This window comes from Bos javanicus, chromosome X, assembly GCF_032452875.1.
Source record: "Bos javanicus breed banteng chromosome X, ARS-OSU_banteng_1.0, whole genome shotgun sequence".
NCBI lineage: Eukaryota > Metazoa > Chordata > Mammalia > Artiodactyla > Bovidae > Bos > Bos javanicus.
Window position 1 is genome coordinate 52566980 of NC_083897.1, and position 23665 is coordinate 52590644.

The 23665-nt window shown below is 39.9% G+C and overlaps 1 protein-coding gene across 1 annotated transcript in view; it reads left to right on the top strand.

The window, feature by feature from the left end:
- The window catches only part of TRMT2B (tRNA methyltransferase 2 homolog B), a 69638-nt gene extending 46203 nt beyond the window's left edge, over positions 1 to 23435 (top strand). Inside the window, 9 exon segments of the mRNA XM_061408762.1 lie at positions 4750 to 4890; positions 6464 to 6600; positions 6864 to 6889; positions 6892 to 7081; positions 7154 to 7161; positions 7252 to 7341; positions 8699 to 8815; positions 9047 to 9146; positions 22924 to 23435. Of these exon segments, the coding sequence (XP_061264746.1) occupies positions 4750 to 4890; positions 6464 to 6600; positions 6864 to 6889; positions 6892 to 7081; positions 7154 to 7161; positions 7252 to 7341; positions 8699 to 8815; positions 9047 to 9146; positions 22924 to 23101 (987 nt within the window). The 3' untranslated portion in view covers positions 23102 to 23435.
- Positions 23436 to 23665: the final 230 nt, after the last annotated feature.

Sequence of the window (23665 nt, forward strand, 5' to 3'; positions counted from 1 at the left end):
TGTTTGCTATGACCAGTGCATTTTCTTGGCAAAACTCTATTAGTCTTTGCCCTGCTTCATTCCGTATTCCAAGGCCAAATTTGCCTGTTACTCCAGGTGTTTCTTGACTTCCTACTTTTGCATTCCAGTCCCCTATAATGAAAAGGACATATTTTTTGGGTGTTAGTTCTAAAAGGTCTTGTAGGTCTTCATAGAATCATTCAACTTCAGCTTCTTCAGTGTTACTGGTTGGGGCATAGACTTGGATTACTGTGATATTGAATGGTTTGCCCTGGAAACGAACAGAGATCATTCTGTCGTTTTTGAGATTGCATCCAAGTACTGCATTTCGGACTCTTCTGTTGACCATGATGGCTTCTCCATTTCTTCTGAGGGATTCCTGCCCGCAGTAGTAGATATAATGGTCATCTGAGTTAAATTCACCCAATCCAGTCCATTTCAGTTCGCTGATTCCTAGAATGTCGACATTCACTCTTGCCATCTCTTGTTTGACCACTTCCAATTTGCCTTGATTCATGGACCTGACATTCCAGTTTCCTATGCAATATTGCTCTTTACAGCATCGGACCTTGCTTCTATCACCAGTCACATCCACAGCTGGGTATTGTTTTTGTTTTGGCTCCATCCCTTCATTCTTTCTGGAGTTATTTCTCCACTGATTTCCGGTAGCATATTGGGCACCTACTGACCTGGGGAGTTCCTCTTTCAGTATCCTATCATTTTGCCTTTTCATACCGTTCATGGGGTTCTCAAGGCAAGAATACTTAAGTGGTTTGCCATTCCCTTCTCCAGTGGACCACATTCTGTCAGCCCTCTCCACCAAGACCCGCCCGTCTTGGATTGCCCCACGGGCATGGCTTAGTTTCATTGAGTTAGATAAGGCTGTGGTCCTAGTGTGATTAGATTGACTAGTTTTCTGTGGGTGTGTTAGTTGCCTAAAATGGGTAGCCCTTTCCTTCTCCAGGGGACCTTCCTGACCCAGGAATCAAATCCGGGTCTCCCAAGTTGTAGGCAGATTCTTTACCATCTTTTATTTTTTCATAGGAGACATTTAGCAGTGTTAGAGAAATTTTTGGCTGTCACCACTGGGGGGTAGTTGTGCAGTGCTGCTGGTATCTGTCTAGTTAGTAGAGCCCAAGGATGCTCTTAAACATCCTGCAATGCAAGGAGTTGACAATAATGCCAAGGTTGGGAAGCTTTGGAATTAAGCCTTAAAGAAAATGAGGGTATCTGCCGCGTGGAGGTGAGGGAAGACCATTCTAGGCAAAGAGAACAGCCATGGCAAAAGCCCTAAGGTAGGAGTGTGGCATGCTTTCTGGAGGAACTGAAAGTACACCCAGAAGAGGAACAGGAGATGAGGTAAGATGATTAATATGGGCCAGAACATGTAGTACCTTAGAGGTCGTTGTGGGGACTTTGGCTTTTATTCTGAGCTATTGGAAGTTGCTGGCTCAAGATGAGGACTGCAAATTAACCATAGGGGCCATTGGTGACTTTAGAGCAGAAGCTGTTTTGGTGGAGTAGTGGGGACCTGATTCAAGTGGGTGAACAGAAAGTGAGGAATGGGAGGCAGTGAGTATAGACAATTCTTTTGAGAGTTTTGATACAAAGAGGAACATAGAGATGGAACAGTGGCTGGTGGGGAAAGTGGGGTCGAGAAGGTTACTTTTCTTTTTAAAGGTAGGAGAGTAAGAAAGGCATGCTTGTATATTGATGGGAATCATCCCTTAGTGAGGGATGAAAATGACGTAGGAGAGAAAGAAGGGAGAATTGGTGAAGCAATGAGTTTAAAGAAGTTTATGTTTTTTAGTCCTCTGTTTCATTTTAGTGGGATTTTTAAGAGGAATAGTCTGTTATTTTAACTAAAAGGCCCTTTCACTCTTAAAAAATTACTTTATTCAGGTATAATTGACATGCAGCATTGCATAAGTTTAGGATGTACAGTGTGTTGATTTGATGTATTTATGCAGTTGACCCTTGAACAACACAGGGATTGGGCACTGACATTCTGCAGTTGAAAATCCACCTATAACTTTATAGTCAGCCCTCCATATCCTTGGTTTTCCCATATCTGGTTCCAGATCTCGAGTTCCACTAACCCCAGATTAAAATAATCACAGATAGTGTAGTACTTCTTTACTGAAAAAATCCACATGTAAGTGGGCTCACATAGTTCAAACCCATGTTGTTCAAGGGTCAACTGTATATTGTAATATGAGACTTGGCATTACCATGTAAGAATAAGAGTTTCAGCCTCTATTTTGTAAATAAACAAACCAAGGCCTTGGCTCATACAGTGGAGAAGCTGTATTTCATATTTACTTACCCATTATCTTCCAGGTCAGATTCAGTTTTTCAGTTCCCATCCTTCTAGGACCTCAATGACATTCGAATTTTGCCTCCAGAAAACATTAATTTCCAACCAGCAAGTAAACAGAAGTTGAACCAGTCTTTTAATTTTTTTTTAACAATTTAAAGAATATTTACTTTTTGGCTGCATTGGATCTTAGTTGCAATTCATGGGCTCTTCATTGCATCATGCAGGCTCAGTAGTTGGGGCACTTGGGCTTAGTTGCCGTGTGGCATGTGGGACACTAGTTCCCCGACCAGGGATTGAACCCATGTCCCCTTAATTGGAAGGTGAATTCTTAACCATGAGACTACCAGGGAAGTCCCCGAACCAGTCTTTCTTTAAATCACCAACTTCAAAATTTGGGAAAATATGTTCAGTATAGTTAAGCATCTTATGTCACATTTATATGAAATTATAGCAAAAGTAATCAAGTGCACCCTTAATTGATTTTTACCCTTTCAGGCAGTACTGGTTTCTGGTGTAACTCTCCTTTCCATGCACAATTTTGGGTTTGTTTGAAAACAGAGTGGACCCCAAACACATGGATTATGAAAACAAGAGGACCTAGTAAATCAGATAATGTGTCCTGTTGTCATAGCAACTGGCTTTTGTTTGAAGGTTGGCTTTAAGGATTTTTGGTATCTCAGCAACTCAATCAGGACTGCTTTTGACCTTTGTTTACCAGGACAACATGAAGGATCTGACTAAGCTATGGTATAGTTGGCACCTGGTTGCATGAAGAAATACAGAAACAGTGGGCTTACATTAGGAGGTTATAATAAAAATGGAATTATAGCAGCTTAGTAGTATATTAGGAATTGCTGCTAGGAGGAATTCACAGAAATGGAAGATTATTGTTTGCCACATTATGCATACAATAAACTACATTCTACATACAAATTCTACATACAAATACCTTTCCTGTTCTTTCATACCTTCTCTCAATAATAATTATTGAGCACCTGTTGTATGCTAGACTCTGGGTACAATTCTGTGTCTTCATGGAGCATACTGTTTGAGCTACAATGGGTAGGATCCCTCTGTAAGGTCATAGGCAGGGATCATATTTCTTATATCACTGCATTAGTTTGCTAGGGGCGCCATAACAAAATACTGCACAGACTGGGTGGCTTAAACAACATAAACTTGTTTTCTCATAGTTCTGGAGGCTGGAAGTCCCAAGATCAATGTGTCAGCAGGTTTGGTTTCTTTGGAGGCCTCTTTCCTTGGCTTTCAGATGGCTGCCTTTCTGCTGTGTTCTCATGTGGTCTTTCCTCTGTGCACATGTGCATGCCCAATGTCTCTGTGTATCCGAATTTCCTTTTTGTATGGAGATAACAGTCAGATTAGATTAGGGCCCACCCTAATTGCCTCATTTTAACTTAATCACGTCAGTTTAGCTCATAATACTGTATCCTCTGGATCCTCAAAATTCATGTTCTTCTCATATGCAAATACAATCATGCCCATCCCAGCAGCCCAAAATTCTTAACCCATTCCAGCATCAATTCTTAAGTCCTAAATCTTATCTAAATGAAGTATGTATGAGAGATACCAATCAAGGTATAAGTCATCCTGGGCTTCCCAGGTGGCTAGACAGAGGAGCCTGACAGGCTATAGTCCATGGGGTCGCAAAGAGTTGGACACAACTGAGCAACTGAGCATGCATGTGCAGCCCAGGAAGCCCTCACCCACATTGGGCTTCAGCTGGCATAGTGGTAAAGAATCTGCCTGCAAGGCAGGAGATGGGGATTTGATCCCTGGGTCGGGAAGATGCCCTGGAGTAAGAAATAACAACCCTGTCCAGTTTTCTTGCCTGGAAAATTCCATGGACAGAGGAGCCTGGCAGGCTGCAGTCCATGTGGTCACAAAGAGTTGGACATGACTAAGTGAGCACACACACACATAGTTCATCCTAAGACAAAATTTCTCTTTAGCTGTGAACCTGTGAAATGGAACAAGTTAACTGCTTCCCGAGTATGGGAAGCAGAGGATAGTCATTCCCATTCCAAAAGGAACAAATTGGAAACAAGAAAGGGGTCACAGGTCCCAAGCAAATTTGAAGCCTAGCAGGAAAATTCCATTTTAAGGATCAAAATAATCCTCTTTGGGTTAATACTGTCCTCCAGGCCCACTGGTGTGGTGGGCCCACTTGGGTGGCAGCCTTGCCGACTGAAACCACCAGGGTTCAGACACCCTAATGGCCTCATTTTAACTTAATCATCTCTTGAAAGACCTCATCTTTAAATCTAGTCACATTCTGAGGTACTGAGGGTTCAACATTTGAATTAGAGGGGAGGGATGTATTTTAGCCCATAGCAGTCACTCAGTATGAGTAATCAGCTGTCAAACTTTGTTAGTTTTGCCTATGTAATAATACTGTTTTCTTCCAATACTATGAAGTACTCCTTTGACAGTCCCCATTGGAGCCCTGCCTTCTGTTTCATGAAGGTAGGTACTGGTGTGAGCTCATAGTCTGTACCAATAGCCAAGGGCACACAATGGCCATCATCATTTTTCATCCCCAGGAATTAACGTAGAGACTCAAGGAATGACAAGGGGCAGCTTCTATAGTAATCCTTAGTATCAGTATGCTTTAGTTGGTGTTGAGAGGTTTCAGGGTAAATAGCAGATACAAAGCATCCATGGAATGTTTGTATGCGTTAGAAGGGTTAGGGATGGTGATGAGGAGGAGATGGCCAGGATTCTTTTAACCATGCTGCTGGCATAATCAAACCAAAGGGACAGGCTCCGTTACCAAGTTAGTTATCACGGAAGGACTCTTAAGGTTTTTCCTAAGAACTTTGCCCATGGAAGTTATTAGGTGCTCTACCAAATTCAAAAAGCCAATTTAATAGAGACTAGAATATAGAGCTCCAGTGGCTCAGATGGTAAAGAATCCACCTGCAATGCAGGAGACCTGGGTTTGATCCCTAAGTCTAGAAGATCCTCTGGAGAAGGAAACGGCAATGCACTCCAATATTCTTGCCTGGAGAATTCCATGGACAGAGGAGCCTGGAGGGCTACAGTCCAAGGGGATCGCAAAGAGTCAGATGTGACTGAGAGACTAATACTTTCACTTTTTTTTCAGAATATGGTCAGAATTTCATAATCCACATAATACTTTTACATTTGTAATACACTTAGAACTTTCAAACATTCCAACATTAAAACATTCTTATGTGATCATCTCAAGTAATTTGTGAAGTAGACTAGAGAAGGAGAGGGCGGCATAGAGGTACCCAAGGCCAGTAAATAAATGCCAAGAGCCGACTCATTGGAAAAGACCCTCATACTGGGAAAGATTGAGGGCAGGAGGAGAAGGGGGTGACAGAGGATGAGATGGTTGGATAGCATCATCGAATCAATGGACATGAGTTAGAGCAAGCTCTGGGAGATGGTGAAGAACAGGGAAGGCTGGCATGTTGCAGTCCATGGGGTTGCAGATTCAGACGCGACTTAAGATACTAACAACAACAACAACAGAATAGCAAGGCTAAGGCTTGAACCTACATCACTGATTCCTGGCCTTTTAACTCTATAGCTCAAACATTGTTTATTTTCATATGTCCTTGTGTCAAGCTAATGGATAGGGCTCTCTGTAGAGATAACAAGAATTTTAAAACATTTGGGACTCGAAGAAAGGATTTAGTTACTGTGGTCATTCTCTTCCATGCCCTTTCTTTCCTTTCTCCTAGGAAGCATGTCTTCTGAGGTGGCATTTGGATGGGTGGGTGGGATATTTGAAACAGAGAAGTATGAAGCGAATTGAAAGGTCACTGTTTACTTGAAATGGAACAAAAGCTTAGTTTGGCTCCTTGGTTACAACAAGAATAAGTGTCACAGTTTCTTTAGAGAATTATTAAAGACGCTCAAACCAGAGAAAGTGCCATATCTATGGCACTTTAGGATTTGTCAAAACCCAATAAGCAAAGCAACGCTTCTGCTGAAATGTGAAAGTAACATTTTTTTTTGGTTCTACAGAACATTGCTTTATGTTAAGTGTTATTTATAATAGGATTTGAGAAATGTACCTTCTTGTCTGACTGCTGCAGGGCTGATTACCATAGAGCTTGAAGAGAAAATGATCAGAGATGAGTTTTTGCTTGACTCCTGATTTTGTGCTCTGGGCATGAGGAGCTCTCTGTTCAGGAGGAGCTCTCTGTTCAGAAGGAAGCTGTAAAGGAGTTTTTCACCAAAGGGCCAGGAGCAGTCTGTGACTTAACATCACTTTACCTCCAGGAAAGGTAAACCTGGGATAGCCCCACAGCAAGCCAGAGGCTGATGGCTTGGTATATCCTGGGTTGTGGATTAGTGAGGCAGAGCTGCTGATGGCTGAGTGACTGCATGTACCTCCATCCCCTGAGAGGGGAACACCAGCATAGCTCTCAGGGCCATGCCATGGAGGCTTTGTCTCCTAGCTGAGATGCTGGGGGCTCCTTCTCCAGCCAACCACAGAGATAGGTTGGCCTGCCATTCCAAAGGGCTGTCTTCTTTTATTCTTTTGTAGCACAATGACCCATTACAGCCATCAGCAGTCCCCTACTAGCTCCTCTTTGGGGATCCCCACATCTTTGAAGATCTCCTAGGCTTGAAGTTCTGCATGTCTCTGGATGCCTTTTTCCAGGTCAACACTGCTGGTGCAGAGATGCTGTATCGGACTGTGGGCGAGCTGAGTGGAGTGAACTCTAACACCATCCTCCTTGACATCTGCTGTGGAACTGGCAAGTGGCAGCCCAGGGCAGAATCTGCATGCAGCTTATCTCCCTACCATCTACCCTGCACCCAGGGCCCTTGCAGACTGGGAGGTTGTGGTAGTGGTATAGGCATAAGCTCACTGGTCTCATACCCTAAAATACCCTCCTCTTATTCTCTCCTACTTCTTCAGGTGTGATCAGCCTCTCTGGCCCAGTATACCTCCTAGGTCCTTGGGATTGAGTTGGTGGAGCAGGCGGCAGAGGATGCCCGGTGGACAGCAGCCTTCGATGGTACACTGCTTACCTTCTGGGGAGAAATTAAGAGTTGTTGTTGTTCCTCTGCCGTGGGAAAGAGCATGCACTGTATCCACAACTGTGGGGAGGAAGGGAAAGTATTCTGGAGTGGTCAGAGTTGGATCCTGATGGTTTTCCAAAAGAGGTCCCAATAACTAATCTCCCCCCCTTTTATTTTTAAATTGAAGTATAGTTGATTTATGTGATGTGAGTGAAAGTTGCTAAGTCGTGTCCGACTCTTTGCGACCCCATGTGCTGCAGCCTGCCAGGCTCCTCTGTCCATGGAATTCTCCAGGCAAGAATACTGGAGTGGGTTGCCATTTCCTTTTCTAATAGTTGATTTATAGTGTTGTGTTAGTTTCAGGTGTATAGCAAAATGATTCATATATATATATATATATATATATATACATACATATATATATATATTCATTTTTAGATTATTTTCCCTTATAAATTATTACGAAATATTGAGTGTAGTTCCCTGTCCTAAACAATAGGTCCTTGTTGGTTACCTATTTTATATATAGTAGTATGTATCTGTTGATTTATCCCTCCTGAATTTATCCCAAACTCCTAATTTATCCCTCCTGAATCATTCTTTTTTTCTATCCAGAAAAAGCCTAAAGAAAGGAATAAGCCTAGTTGATAGAAAGGGAACTTGGCAAAGCTTTAATATAAAAGAGCCTTCTTGACATTAGACTTACGAGGCATCATAACATAATACAGTCAGTTTCAAACTATTTTTAGCAATAAGATCTTTTCTTTGAACAAAATCTTCTGCCAAATGCAACATAGAAAAAAGATTTTATCTCCCCCTCTACCTCACCCCCAGACAGTTCCTGAGGCTCTGTGTGAAAACCTCCAATACAGCAGAAGGAGCACTTGAGTTATAGTCAAGGTTTTCTTCTTGGTATAGGTCCTTAAATACTGTGTGAGTTGCTGAGTTGTAAAATAATACATCTAGTCTCTCAGGTGAAAGTCTCACTGAGATACTGCAAGGGAAGTGCATTGGAAAAAATGAAGCAGGTCTAAAGCATTTCTTTCATTGTTAGGCAGAAATATGCTAGATCCAATGGGAAGATCCCTGGCTTCTGCATGTTTCCATAAAGCTGAAGTTCCCCACCCCCAACTGCTGGGCTTGTTCTTTTTTTTTTTTTTCATTTATTTATTTTTATTTGAAGGATAATTGCCTTACAATATTGTGTTGGTTTCTACCAAACATCAGCATGAATCAGCCATAGTTTTGCCCATGTCCCCTCCCACTTGAACATCTCTCTCACCTCCCTCCCTGTCCCACCCCTCTAGGTTGTTGCCAAGCCCTGGTTATGGCATGTGGGCCTCTCTCTTGCAGGCATCACCAACTGTTAATTCCACCCTGGTAAAGCAGAGATTTTGCCACAGCTACTAAAGTCAAAGGAAGATGGGCAGTCAATTGTTGCTGTGGTGAACCCAGCCTGGGCAGGACTGTGTAAGGATGACTAGCTTTCCTGTTACAGAGCAAGTTAGGCGTTTCCATGATGTCCACCAGCTTTGGTTCTTCACATCTACACCTTGGTAAGGCTGCTCTTAGTGGGCTGGCTCTGAACCTGCTTCTCCTCTTTATTCCTAACCAGTCCTGTGTGCTTACCAGTTGGGAGTTTGTGATAACCTGGACCATGATAGTTTAATTATATTAATAGCAACATGTTTCCTCCTTCAGACTACCAGGTGGTTCAAGCCAATCACAACTGCGGGGCCTTCCACACTCTAGTTTTTGTTTCCTACAAGCCCCATGGTGAAACCACAAGGAACATCATTGAGTGAGTCTTGACTTCATTTTCAGATTATCTTTTCCTGATGATCAAAGTAATCCTTAATGTTATGTTTATTGTGCAGAATTTGGAAAGCATAGAGAAGTGAAAAGAAATAAAAAAGTCATTATACTATCATCAAGTGTTAGTTATGGGGCCAGATCATGGATGAGGCAAATAAAGCAACCCACATTGGGTATAAAATTTAAGAGGATACCCCAAATCTTAATAATCAAGACACATTTAAAAATTATTTATGTATTTATTAATTTTTGGCTGCACTGGGGTCTTTGTTGCTGTGCTGGGGCCTTCTCTTAAGACAGACCATGGGCTTTAGGTATGAGGGCTCAGCAATTGTGGTGCACAGGCCCAGCTGCCTTGAGGCATGTGGAATCTTCCTAGACAAGGGATCAAACTGTTGTCCCCCTCGTTGGCAGACAGATTCTTAACCACTGGACCACCAGGGAAATCCTCAAGAACATTTTTAATGCAATATTTAAAAAATTAAAATTAGTCCAAAATATCTGTGAACAAAATACTAAGTTTTTTACTAAGTGAGATTCATTCCTGTACTTGCTAAACCATGCCTTATTCATCTTACTCTAGTCCTGGCCCTACTTTCAATAAAACTTTATTTATAAAAGCAGGCAGCCAGTCTGCAGGTCATAGTTTTACAATTTGATTTTCCAGATTATTGTATGAAGATATCATTTGTCTTGATTACTGAGTTTGGGGCACCCTTTTACATTTTGCACCCACAGTGAATGCCTCCTGCTTTATTCCTAGTTCTGACCCTGGTCAATTATTTTGATCTTTGAAATGTTCTTTTCTTGTAATCTCTCTCTCTCTCTCTTTTTACATAAGTAACATAACTTCTTTGTAATATTTAAACAATATAGGTAATCATAAAGTACAAATGAGGGAATTCCTTTGCAGTCCAGTGATTAGGACTCTGTGCTCTCACTGTCAAGGGCCCGGCTTCACTCCCTGGATGGGGAACGAAGATCCCACAAGCTGTATGGTGTGGCATAAATAGATAGGCAGACAGATAAATTAAAGATGATGTACCTAGATGAAAGTGCAAATTAAAAGGAAATAAATTGAGCTTTCAAGTTAGTGAGCTAGAAAAAGAACAGTGACGTTAAGAATAACTGAAGGAAGAAATCACTAACATTTTAAAATTCCAGAAATTAATGAACTACAAAACAAAAAACCTATAGACTTCAACAAATAAACCGAAGATATTATTGGAAGAAGAAAATGAAATAGATAAGTAAACCTAATCAAGAATATAGTCTTAAATGAGAAAAAGAGTATAACTATAGGCATGAAGGCATTTTTAAAAATTTAAAGAAGTACTTTGTATAACTCCCTCCTAATACTTTGAAAACCTAGGTGAAATGGAAGATTTTTGAGAAGAATGCAAAGGCTAATATTAATTCTAGAAGCTATAGTAAACTTTAACATACCAGTACCCACAAGAAAAAATTAAGAAAGTAGTTAAAGAGCTTCTTCTACCCAAAATAAAGTCATGAAGCCCATATATTTTCACACTCTTATTTCCTTCTCTTTTCTTGAATACTCTTCCAGTTGTCCTTTATTTTCATTATACAGTTTAAAAATGTTTATATATATATTTATGAAGATGGGACCTCAAATCACTGAGGAACAAATGAACTACTTAATAGATTAGATGGTGGTTGACAACTGGGAAGCCAAGGCAAAAAAAAAAAGAAATGATTGGATCCACATCTCATGCTGCAGACCAGGATAAATTATAGAAGAGTTGAAGATTTAAGTGTAAAAGGAGGAAATCATAAATATACCCTAGGAAATCAGAGAATTCTTAAAAATAATCTTGAAGTGTAGAAACCCTAACTATGAAAATTCAGAAGCCATATAATAAAAGGTTGTTAAGTGTGGCTACATAAAACATAATTTCCTTTGTTACACAATACACAAAAATGATTTCAAAATGGATTTAAAGAACTAAATATAAGAACCTGAAACATGGGAGTACATCTCTTTGACCTTGGGTTAGGCAAAGCCTTCTTAGAAATAACATCAAAGACCTAAGGAACAGCTACAAGAATGTGTGTGTGTGTGTGTGTGTGTGTGTGTGTGTGTAATTGAACATCATCAAAGGTAAAAAAAAAATAACTTTTTGTGCTACAAATGATACCATCAAGAAAGTGAAAAGAATCCACAGAATAACAGAATAGGAGAAAATATTTGAAAAATCATTTACCTGATAAGGGACTGGTGTCCAGAAGCCAGGTACAGAAGATCACATAATATATGATTTCATTTATAGGAAATGTCCAGACTAGGCAGATCTCTAGAGACAGAAAGTAGATTTGTTGCCTAGGCCTTAGAGTCGGAGAAGGCAATGGCAACCCACTCCAGTACTCTTGCCTGGAAAATCCCATGGATGGAGGAGCCTGGTAGGGTGCAGTCCATGGGGTCGCTAGGAGTCGGACATGACTGAGCGACTTCACTTTCACTTTTCACGCACTGGAGAAGGAAATGGCAACCCACTCCAGTGTTCTTGCCTGGAGAATCCCAGGGATGGGGGAGCCTGGTGGGCTGCCATTTAAGGGGCCGTGCAGAGTTGGACATGACTGAAGTGACTTAGCAGCAGCAGCAGCAGTAGGCCTTAGAGTGGGGCTTCCCTAGTGGCTCAGCAGTAAAGAATCTGTCTGCTAATGCAGGAGACTCTGGTTCGATCCCTTGGTCGGGAAGATCCCCTAGAGAAGGAAATGGCAGCCCACTCCAGTTTTCTTGCCTGGGAAATCCTGTGGAGAGAGGAGCCTGGTGGACTACAGTTCATGGGGTTGCAAAGAGTCAGATACGACTTAGCGACTGAACAACAGGGCAGAGGATCGGGGGTTTGAGGAGAAATGGGGAGTGACTGCTAAGGAGTTAATGAAAATATTTCAAAATTGATTGTTGTTATAGATGCATAACCCTGTGACTATACCAAAAACCACTGAACTGAATAAATGATTGTGCTTTATGCTATCTGAATTATATTACAATAAAATAGTTTAGAAAATCAATAACTTGCTTGATAAAAAACATCAAAAGCAAAGAGAGGAGAAAACATACAAACTGGAAAAAATTTGCAGTTCATATCACAAAGGCTTTTTTCCTTAATTTAGAATAAACTCCTGGAAATAGATAAGAAAAAACACAATAGCCTAAAAGGAAAATGAATGCATGATATAAAAAGAAAACATAAATGTGTTTATGACCCACGAGAGGAAGTTCAGTGTCTTCCATTACAGTGAAAATGCAAATTAAAACTACCCTAAGATACCATTTTTATATCTTAGATTGGCAATTTCATAAATTTGATAATGTACTGTTGGCAGTACTGTGGGGAAACACAAATCCTAAAAATTTACCAATAAGGGTGTAAATTAGCACTATCTCTATGGAGGGAAATTTAGCAATATGGATTAAAATTATAAATGTGTACATACCCTTTGACACAGTAATTCCATTCCTGAGGCTTTGTCCTACAAATATACTGACATATGTTGATTGATTGATTGCAATATTGTAACAGCAAATGATGAAATAGCCTAAAAGCCCCATCAGTGAGGAACTAAGTTAAATTAAATATGCTACATCCCATACAATCGAATACCATTTTTTCCTAACTTCCTGGCCCTCAGTTAAGTTCAGTTCAGTTGCTCAGTCATGTCCGACTCTTTGCGACCCCATGAATCACAGCACGCCAGGCCTCCCTGTCCATCACCAATTGCCGGAGTTCACTCAGACTCATGTCCATCGAGTTGGTGATGCCATCCAGCCATCGCATCCTCTGTCGTCCCCTTCTCCTCCTGCCCCCAGTCCCTCCCAGCATCAGGGTCTTTTCCAGTGAGTCAACTTTTCACATGAGGTGGCCAAAGTACTGGAGTTTCAGCTTTAACATCATTCCCTCCAAAGAAATCCCAGGGCTGATCTCCTTCAGAATGGACCGGTTGGATCTCCTTGCAGTCCAAGGGACTCTCAAGAGCCTTCTCCAACACCACACTTCAAAAGCATCAATTCTTTGGCGCTCAGCTTTCTTCACAGTCCAACTCTCACATCCATACATGACCACTGGGAAAACCATAGCCTTGACTAGACTGACCTTTTTTGGCAAAGTAATGTCTCTGCTTTTCAATATGCTATCTAGGTTGATCATAACTTTTCTTCCAAGGAGTAAGCATCTTTTAATTTCATGGCTGCAATCACCATCTGCAGTGATTTTGGAGCCCCCCAAAATAAAGTCTGACACTGTTTCCACTGTTTCCCCATCTATTTGCCATTAAGTGATGGGACCAGATGCCATGATATTAGTTTTCTGAATGTTGAGCTTTAAGCCAACTTTTTCACTCTCCACTTTCACTTTCATCAAGAGGCTTTTTAGTTCCTCTTCACTTTCTGCCATCAGGGTGGTGTCATCTGCATATCTGAGGTTATTGATATTTCTCCCGGCAATCTTGATTCAAGCTTGTGCTTCTTCCAGCCCAGCGTTTCTCATGATGTTCTCTGCACATAAGTTAAATAAGCAGGGTGACAATATACAGCCTTGACGTACTCCTTTTCCTATTTGGAACCAGTCTGTTGTTCCATGTCCAGTTCTAACTGTTGCTTCCTGACCTGCATATAGGTTTCTCAAGAGGCAGGTCAGGTGGTCTGGTATTCCCATCTCTTTCAGAATTTTCCACAGTTTATTGTGATCCACATAGTCAAAGGCTTTAGCATAGTCAATAAAGCAGAAATAGATGTTTTTCTGGAACTCTCTTGGTTTTTCAATGATCCAGCAGATGTTGGCAATTTGATCTCTGGTTCTTCTGCCTTTTCTAAAACCAGCTTGAACATCTGGAAGTTCACAGTTCATGTATTGCTAAAGCCTGGCTTGGAGAATTTTGAGCATTACTTTACTAGTGTGTGAGATGAGTGCAATTGTGCAGTAGTTTGAGCATTCTTTGGCATTGCCTTTCTTTGGGATTGGAATGAAAACTGACCTTTTCCAGTCCTGTGGCCACTGCTGAGTTTTCCAAATTTGCTGGCATATTGAGAGCAGCACTTTCACAAGAGGGCATCAGAGGGCAGACACACTGAAACCATAATCACAGAAAACTAGTCAATCTAATCACACTAGGACCACAGCCTTGTCTAACTCAATGAAACTAAGTCATTCCCGTGGGGCCACCCAAGACGGGTGGGTCATGGTGGAGAGGGTTGACAGAATGTGGTCCACTGGAGAAGGGAATGGCAAACCACTTAAGTATTCTTGCCTTGAGAACCCCATGAACAGTATGAAAAGGTAAAATGATAGGATACTGAAAGAGGAACTCCCCAGGTCAGTATGTACCCAATATGCTGCTGGAGATCAGTGGAGAAATAACTCCAGAAAGAATGAAGGGATGGAGCCAAAACAAAAACAATACCCAGCTGTGGATGTGACTGGTGATAGAAGCAAAGGTCTGATGCTGTAAAGAGCAATATTGCATAGGAACCTGGAATGTCAGGTCCATGAATCAAGGCAAATTGGAAGTGGTCAAACAGGAGATGGCAAGAGTTAACGTCGACATTCTAGGAATCAGCGAACTAAAATGGACTGGAATGGGTGAATTTAACTCAGATGACCATTATATCTATTACTGTGGGCAGAATCCCTCAGAAGAAATGGAGTAGCCATCATGGTCAACAGAAGAGTCCGAAATGCAGTACTTGGATGCAATCTCAAAAACGACAGAATGATCTCTGTTCGTTTCCAGGGCAAACCATTCAATATCACAGTAATCCAAGTCTATGCCCCAACAAGTAACACTGAAGAAGCTGAAGTTGAACAGTTCTATGAAGACCTACAAGACCTTTTAGAACTAACACCCAAAAAATATGTCCTTTTCATTATAGGGGACTGGAATGCAAAAGTAGGAAGTCAAGAAACACCTGGAGTAACAGGCAAATTTGGCCTTGGAATACGGAATGAAGCAGGGCAAAGACTAATGTAGTTTTGCCAAGAAAATGCACTGGTCATAGCAAACACCCTCGTCCAACAACACAAGAGAAGACTCTACACATGGACATCACCAGATGGTCGACATTGAAATCAGATTGATTATATTCTTTGCAGTCAAAGATGGAGAAGCTCTATACGGTCAACCAAAACAAGACCAGGAGCTGACTGTGGCTCAGATCATGAACTCCTTATTGCCAAATTCAGACTTAAATTGAAGAAAGTAGGGAAAACCACTAGAGCGTTCAGGTATGAACTAAATCAAATCCTGGCCCTAGGTAACCACTAATCTACTTTGTCTTTATGGATTTGCCTATCCTGCACAATTCATACAAGTGAAGTTCTTTGCAAATGTGGTCCTTTGTATCTGACTTCTTTCTCTTAGCATGATATTTGTAGGGTTCATCTGTGTTGTAGCATGTAGCAGTACTTCATTCCTTTTTATGTCTGAATAATATTCCATTCTATAGATATACCACATTTTATTTATTCACTCGTGAGTTGATGGGCACTTAGGTTGTTTCCTTATTTGGCTATTATGAGTAGTATTGCTATGAATATTCATGTGCAAATTTTTGTGAGAACATATATTTTCATTTCTCTTGGGAAGATACCTAGTAGTAGAATTGCTGGGTCATATGATACCTATTTTAACCTTTTGTGGAACTGCCAGACTATTTCCAAAGCAGCTAGCCCATGTTATATTCCCAGAAGCAGTATGTGAATGTTTCACTTTCTCTATATTCTTGTCAAGTCTACTGTCTGTGTTTTTTGTTATATACATCCCAGTGGGTGAGAAGTGGTATTTCTTGTGGTTTTGATTGCATTTCCCCATGGTTAATGATGTTAACCATGCATTTCCCTGTGGTTAATGGTGTTGAGCATTTTTTCATGTTTGTTGTCCATTTGTATATATTCTTTGGAGACCTGTTTATTTAGATGTTTTGCCCATTTTTCAGTTGGGTCATCTTTTTATTATTGAGTTTTAATAATTCTTTTAAAATTATATATACAAGTTCCTTATCAGGTACATGATTTGCAAAAATTCTCTACTATTGTGTGGGTTGTCTGTTTACTTTCTTGACATTATCCTTTGAAGCACAATATTATTTAATTATGATGATGTCCAGTCTGTTTTTTCTTTTGTGGCTTCTGATTTTGGTTATAAGGTATGTTACTAAGTGGAAATAGCAAGGTATTCATAATATTTTTGTAAAAAAGGGCCAAAGATGAACAGAATATTTATTTGTATTTGCTGTATATGCATAGAGAAATTGGTAAGTTTTATAAGAAACTGATAATTGAAAAAAATTAAAATGAAAAGGACTTCCCTGCATTCTAGTGGTTAAGAGTCTGCATTTCCACAGCAAGAGGCACAGTTTTGATCCCTGGTCAGAGGACTAAGATTCCAAATGTCATGCCACATGGCTGGAGGGGGGAAAAAAAAGAAACTGATAATAGTAGTTACCTACTGTGGAGGAAAACTACAGGGATGGGAGTCAGAGGTAGGGAGAAACTTCATTATATATCTTTGCATGTTGTTTCACTTTTGAATAAAATGAAAATATTTTGCAAAACAGCAGATTAAAAATGCAATGATTTAGAGTAAGCCTAGGATTCTGCTAATGGTCAGACTGAGTAAAACAAGCAACATGGTATCAAAAAGGCAAGAAAATTTTATTTTGAAAAGATGGTATGTGCACGTGGTAGAAAAATTAAAACAATATAAAAAAGTGCTTGTGCATGTAGTTAATGAGTCTTTTTTATTCCTGGCTCCTAGTGCTTCAGATGTCACTACTCTTACTAGTTTCTTGTGTAGCCTACCAGAGATATTCTGTGTGTGTGTGTGTGTGTGTGTATGTGTACACATCCTTCTTTATCTCTTTTTGAAACAAGTGGAAACAGACTATAAACACTGTTCTAAAGGACCTAGAGATTATCATATTAAGTGAAATAAGTCATACAGGGAAGGACAAATATCATATGATATCCCTTACTTCAGTCAGTTCAATTGCTCAGTCATGTCCAACTCTTTGCAACGCTATGGACTGTAGCACACTAGGCTTTCCTGTCCATCACCAACTCCCAGAGCTTGCTCAAACTCATATCCATTGAGTTGGTGATGGCATCCAGCCATCTCATCCTCTGTTGTCCCCTTCTCCTCCTGCCTTCAATCTTTCCCAGCATCAGGGTCTTTTCCAATGAGTCAGTTATTCGCATCAGGTGGCCAAAGTATTGGAATTTCAGCTTCAGCATCAGTCCTTCCAATGAATATTCAGGACTGATTTCATTTAGGAGTGACTGGTTTGATCTCTTTGCAATCCAAGGGACTCTCAAGAGTCTTCTCCAACACCACAGTTCAAAAGCATCAATTCTTCAGTGCTTAGCTTTCTTTGTAGTCCAACTCTCACATCCATGCATGACTACTGGAAAAACCATAGCTTTGAAGAGATGGACCTTTGTTGGCAAGGTAATGTCTCTGCTTTTTAATATGCTGTCTAGGTTGGTCATGGCTTTTCTTCTAAGGAGCAAGTGTCTTTTAATTTCATGGCTGCAGTCACCATCTGCAATGATTTTGGAGCCCAAGATAATAAAATCTGTCACTGTTTCCATTGTTTCTCCATCTATTTGCCATGAAATGATAGGACCAGATGCCATGATCTTAGTTTTTTGAATGTTGAGTTTTAAGCCAGCTTTTTCACTCTCCTCTTTCACTTTGATCAAGAGGCTGTTTAGTTCTTCTTTACTTTCTGCCCTAAGGGTGGTGTCATCTGCATATCTGAGGTTATTGGTATTTCTCCCAACAATCTTGATTCCAGCTTGTGCTTCATCCAGCCTAGCATTTCACATGATGTACTCTGCATATAAGTTAAATAAGCAGGGTGACAATACACAGCCTTGACATACTCCTTTCCCAATTTGGAACCAGTTCATTGTTCCATGTCCGGTTCTAACTGTTGCTTCTTGACCTGCTTACAGGTTTCTCAGGAGGCAGGTCAGGTGGTCTGGTATTCTCATCTCTTGAAGAATTTTCCATAGTTTGTTGTGATCTACACAGTCAAACTGTGGGGCTTCCCCTGTGGCTCAGCTGGTATAGAATCTGCCTGTAACGTGGGAGACCTGGGTTTGATCCCTAGGTTGGGAAGATCTGCTGGAGAAGGGAAAGGCTACCCACTCCAGTATTCTGGCTTAAAGAATTCCATGGACTGTTTACTTCACGGGGTTGCAAAGAGTCAGACAGGACTGAGCGACTTTCACACTAACACAGTCAAAAGCTTTGGCGTAAATCAATGAAGCAGAAGTAGATGTTTTTCTGGAACTCTCTTGCTTTTTCTATGATCCAATGAAATCACTTATATGTGTAATCTAAAAAGGTGATGTAAACAAACTTATATGCAAAACAGAAATAGACTCACAGACATAGAAAACAAAATTATGGTTACCAAAGGGGTTAGCAGTGGTTAGTGGGGAGATAAATTAGGAATTTGGAATTAACATATATACACTACTATATATAAAATGGGTCTTCCCAAGTGGAACTAGTGGTAAGGAACCTGCTTACCAGTGCAGGAAATGAAAGAGACGTGGGTTCGATCCCTGGGTTGAGAAGATCCCCTGGAGGAGGGAATGGCAATGCACTCCAGTATTCTTGCCTGGAGAATCCCATGGACAGAGAAGCCTGGCAGGCTACAGTCCATGGGGTCCCAGAGAGTCAGATGCAACTGAAGTGACTTAGCACACAGCATGCACATAAATAAAATAGATAAACAGCAATGACCTACTGTATAGCACAGGGAACTATATTCATTATCTTGTAATAGCCTTTAATGGAAAAGAATTTTAAAAAGAATATATATATATTATATATTATAAAGAATATATATATTATATATATTGTATATAATATATATGTATAACTGAATCACTTTGCTGTACACCTGAAACTACCACAATATTGTAAATTAGCTATACTTCAATTAAAAAAGTTTTAAAAACCACTGTTCTGCACCATGCTTGCCACTTAACAAAAGACTTTAGAGATTGTTCTACAATGATGTAGAATCTATATCAGTACTTATAGGTCTACTGGATTTTTTAGTATAGGCTATATAGTTTTAACTTCCATAAATATGGATCGCAGCCATTCTGACTGGCGTGAAATGGCACCTCATAGTGGTTTTGATTTGCATTTCTCTGATAATGAGTGATGTTGAGCATCTTTTCATGTGTTTGTTAGCCATCTGTTTGTCTTCTTTGGAGAAATGTCTATTTAGTTCTTTGGCCCATTTTTTGATTGGGTCATTTATTTTTCTGGAGTTGAGCTGTAGGAGTTGCTTGTGTATTTTTGAGATTAGTTGTTTGTCAGTTGCTTCATTTGCTATTATTTTCTCCCATTCTGAAGGCTGTCTTTTCACCTTGCTAATAGTTTCCTTTGATGTGCAGAAGCTTTTAAGGTTAATTAGGTCCCATTTGTTTATTTTTGCTTTGATTTCCAGTATTCTGGGAGGTGGGTCATAGAGGATCCTGCTGTGATGTATGTCGGAGAGTGTTTTGCCTATGTTCTCCTCTAGGAGTTTTATAGTTTCTGGTCTTACATTTAGATCTTTAATCCATTTTGAGTTTATTTTTGTGTATGGTGTTAGAAAGTGTTCTAGTTTCATTCTGTTACAAGTGGTTGACCAGATTTCCCAGCACCACTTGTTAAAGAGATTGTCTTTAATCCATTGTATATTCTTGCCTCCTTTGTCAAAGATAAGGTGTCCATATGTGCGTGGATTTATCTCTGGGCTTTCTATTTTGTTCCATTGATCTATATTTCTGTCTTTGTGCCAGTACCATACTGTCTTGATAACTGTGGCATTGTAGTAGAGCCTGAAGTCAGGTAGGTTGATTCCTCCAGTTCCATTCTTCTTTCTCAAGATCGCTTTGGCTATTCGAGGTTTTTTGTATTTCCATACAGATTGTGAAATTATTTGTTCTAGCTCTGTGATCCAAAAGTCTACAAATAATAAATGCTGGAGAGGGTGTGGAGAAAAGGGAACCCTCTTACACTGTTGGTGGGAATGCAAACTAGTACAGCCACTATGGAGAACAGTATGGAGATTCCTTAAAAAACTGGAAATAGAACTGCCTTATGATCCAGCAATCCCACTGCTGGGCATGCACACTGAGGAAACCAGAAGGGAAAGAGACACGTGTACCCCAATGTTCATTGCAGCACTGTTTATAATAGCCAGGACATGGAAACAACCTAGATGTCCATCAGCAGAAGAATGGATAAGAAAGCTATGGTACATATACACAATGTAGTATTACTCAGCCATTAAAAAGAATACATTTGAATCAGTTCTAATGAGGTGGATGAAACTGGAGCCTATTATACAGAGTGAAGTAAGCCAGAAGGAAAAACACCAATACAGTATACTAACGCATATATATGGAATTTAGAAAGATGGTAACAATAACCCGGTGTACGAGACAGCAAAAGAGACACTGATGTATAGAACAGTCTTATGGACTCTGAGGGAGAGGGAGAGGGTGGGAAGATTTGGGAGAATGGCATTGAAACATGTAAAATATCATGTAAGAAACAAGTTGCCAGTCCAGGTTCGATGCACGATACTGGATGCTTGGGGCTAGTGCACTGGGATGACCCAGAAGGATGGTATGGGGAGGGAGGAGGGAGGAGGGTTCGGGATGGGGAACACATGTATACCTGTGGTGGATTCATTTTGATATTTGGCAAAACTAATACAATTATGTAAAGTTTAAAAATAAAATAAAATTTAAAAAAATAAATAAAATGTATTCCAATTGAAAAAAAAAAACTTCCATAAATATGTCATTTAACTTGTCTGTTGCTAATTAATTTTAAGGTTGTTTCTACTTTATTGTTATCATAATGTTAGTGAATGTCCTTGTACATATATGTTTGTGTGTTTGTGCAATGACTGTATATATTGGATGAATAAGTGTATGTGATGATATATATATATTCGAGATAAATTCCTGACGTGGAATGTCTGGGTTAAAGGATATATACTGTTAACATTTTCATGTATTTTCTAACAGAGCTCTAGAATCAACTTATCAAAAATATTCTTGTGCTTGTGATTGGAAGTACACCAAAGTAATTAATTCATTTAAGGAGAATTGAAATTTTTACAGTATTTTTTCTGTTCAGATATGTGACCTGTCTCTTAAATTACTGTAGGCTTATGTGATTCTTGAAATTTTTTTCCAATATAGGTCTTTTTTCTTAAGTTTAATATGACACTGTAAAGTTTTTCATGCTATTATGAAAGGGACCTTTTTCATGATATTTGCTAACTGGTTATTGGAGATTTTGGGTCAAGCTACCTATTCTTTTATTTGCTTTATACATTTTCCAGTTGATTCTCTTGCATATTCTTGGTAGCTCGTCATGATTACCTTATAAAAACAGTTTTGTCTCTTTCCTTCAAATACTTTTTTCCCCCTCATTATATTGGATAGAAGATGTTCCCATGTAGGAATGATAGTGCATATCTTGTCTTGTTCCTTATTTTAATAGGCAGTGCTTGAAACTACTGAGTGTTAGCCAGGGAAACCAGAACTCTTCTTCTTTGTTGGTTTGAGTGTAAATTAGTACAACATTTGCAATTTTTATTTATTGATGGATTTTGGCTGTGCTGAGTCTTCATTGCCATGCAGGCTTTCTCTAGCTGGAGCAAGTAGGGGCTACTCTCTATTTGTGATGTGTGGGCTTCTCATTGTGATGGCTTCTCTTGTTGCAGAGCACAAGGCTCTAGGGTGCAGGCTTCTGTAGTTTCATTGTGCAGGCTCAGTAGTTGTGGCACGTGGGCTTAGTTGCTTCAGAGCCTGTGAAATTTTCCCAGACCAGGGATCGAATCCATGTCTCCTGCATTGACAGGCAGATTCTTAACCACTGGACCACCAGGGAAGTCTAATAAAACATTTTTAAACAACTGTTTGGTCATACATATCTTAGGGCCTTAAAAACATACAGACTCTACTTAAAAACATACAGTTCTACTACATAACTAAAAATGTATGCAAAAATTTTACTGTCAGAGTATTGATGAAGAGATTTTTTGAAATAGCAAAAGGTTAGAAACAACTTATATTTCCAGTGGCAAGGAATTAGATAAATAAGCTACATTACATTTATTTAATGAAATACCACATAGCCAATAAATAAGAGGTAACTACATATAATATAGTGGAAAGATGCTCATGATACATTATTACTTGAAGAAATTGTTGTAAAGCAATATGTAAAATATGTAGAGTGTGATTCCACTTTAAGACACCAATTTAAATGTACATACTTGGGAAGATATATCCTAAAAATTTAGCAGCAGTTATTCTTCACTGAATGGTGAGCTTATAGGTGAATTTTTGTTCTGAATTTTCAATAGAGTAAGTCAGTAATATATATTAATTACATAGTGTTTGCAGATTATACAAAAATGTGTGATGCTCCATTTACCATTGAACCCCTACTTTGTGTTACACACTAAGAACACAGAGATGAATAATAAGCAGTTTTGGCCTCATTTCTACCCTTAAAAAGATTATACACTCCCATGAGGAAGATGGTTAAGAAAAAACAAACCCAGGTAGTTACATTAAATATGATAAGTGCTATTATAGAGAGAAACATGGGGCTGTGGGAACACAGAGCAAGGGCTTAAATTATAAGCAATTGGATTCCTGTAGTTTCTCCTTGGTTTATTAAACTGATACTAGGATTGCTTTCTATAGCTTGTGCTGTCCTCCAGACTCCACTAAGAAGCTCCTCGGCAAGCCTTTCATCCTGAGACAAGCTGTGCCTGTGGATCTATTCCCCCACACCCCTCACTGCGAACTGGTGCTTCTCTTCACTCGATATGCAGCCTCTTACAAGCCTGTCGGCTCTTTGTTAAGGTTGAAGTGTCAGTAACTTCCAGGTTTGGCATATTGTGACATCACAGACCCTGAAAACATTACTGAGGAAACCAATCTTTGGATCTTGAGCAGGAAGAATAAGTGGGCCTCCTTCCCGAGGCAGATTTATAACCTTAGTTTTCAGGTTAACTGGCTCTCATGCAAATTTGCCTGGTTGTGACCATTCTTTGGATGTGGATCTGGACTATTCCTTCCTTTTGCTGTCAGCCTGTCATGGCTTGCTTGATCCCAGTTTATAGCCTGTCTCCTCCGTCTGGTTCTGCCTGTGGTGGGGTGACAATTGAGCTTTTCTCTGTATGTGGTCATAATTTCACATTGACTCAGATATCTGTATTTGCCCAGAGATTTTACTAGATGTGTTCTGCATTCATGAGGTAGCCGTGGATTAGAATTAGAAACAAGTCTAGCTTTTTCAAAAAGCAGAGTAAGCTATGAAGTGATTGCAGAGTGGCTGTGTGATCTCAGTAGAGCTTCATTCCTTTGGGTTTTTTAGGCTAGAACAGCCTTTAAAAGTGTGTTTACCCTTAAGAGCAATACCACCAATTACCTCTCACCTATG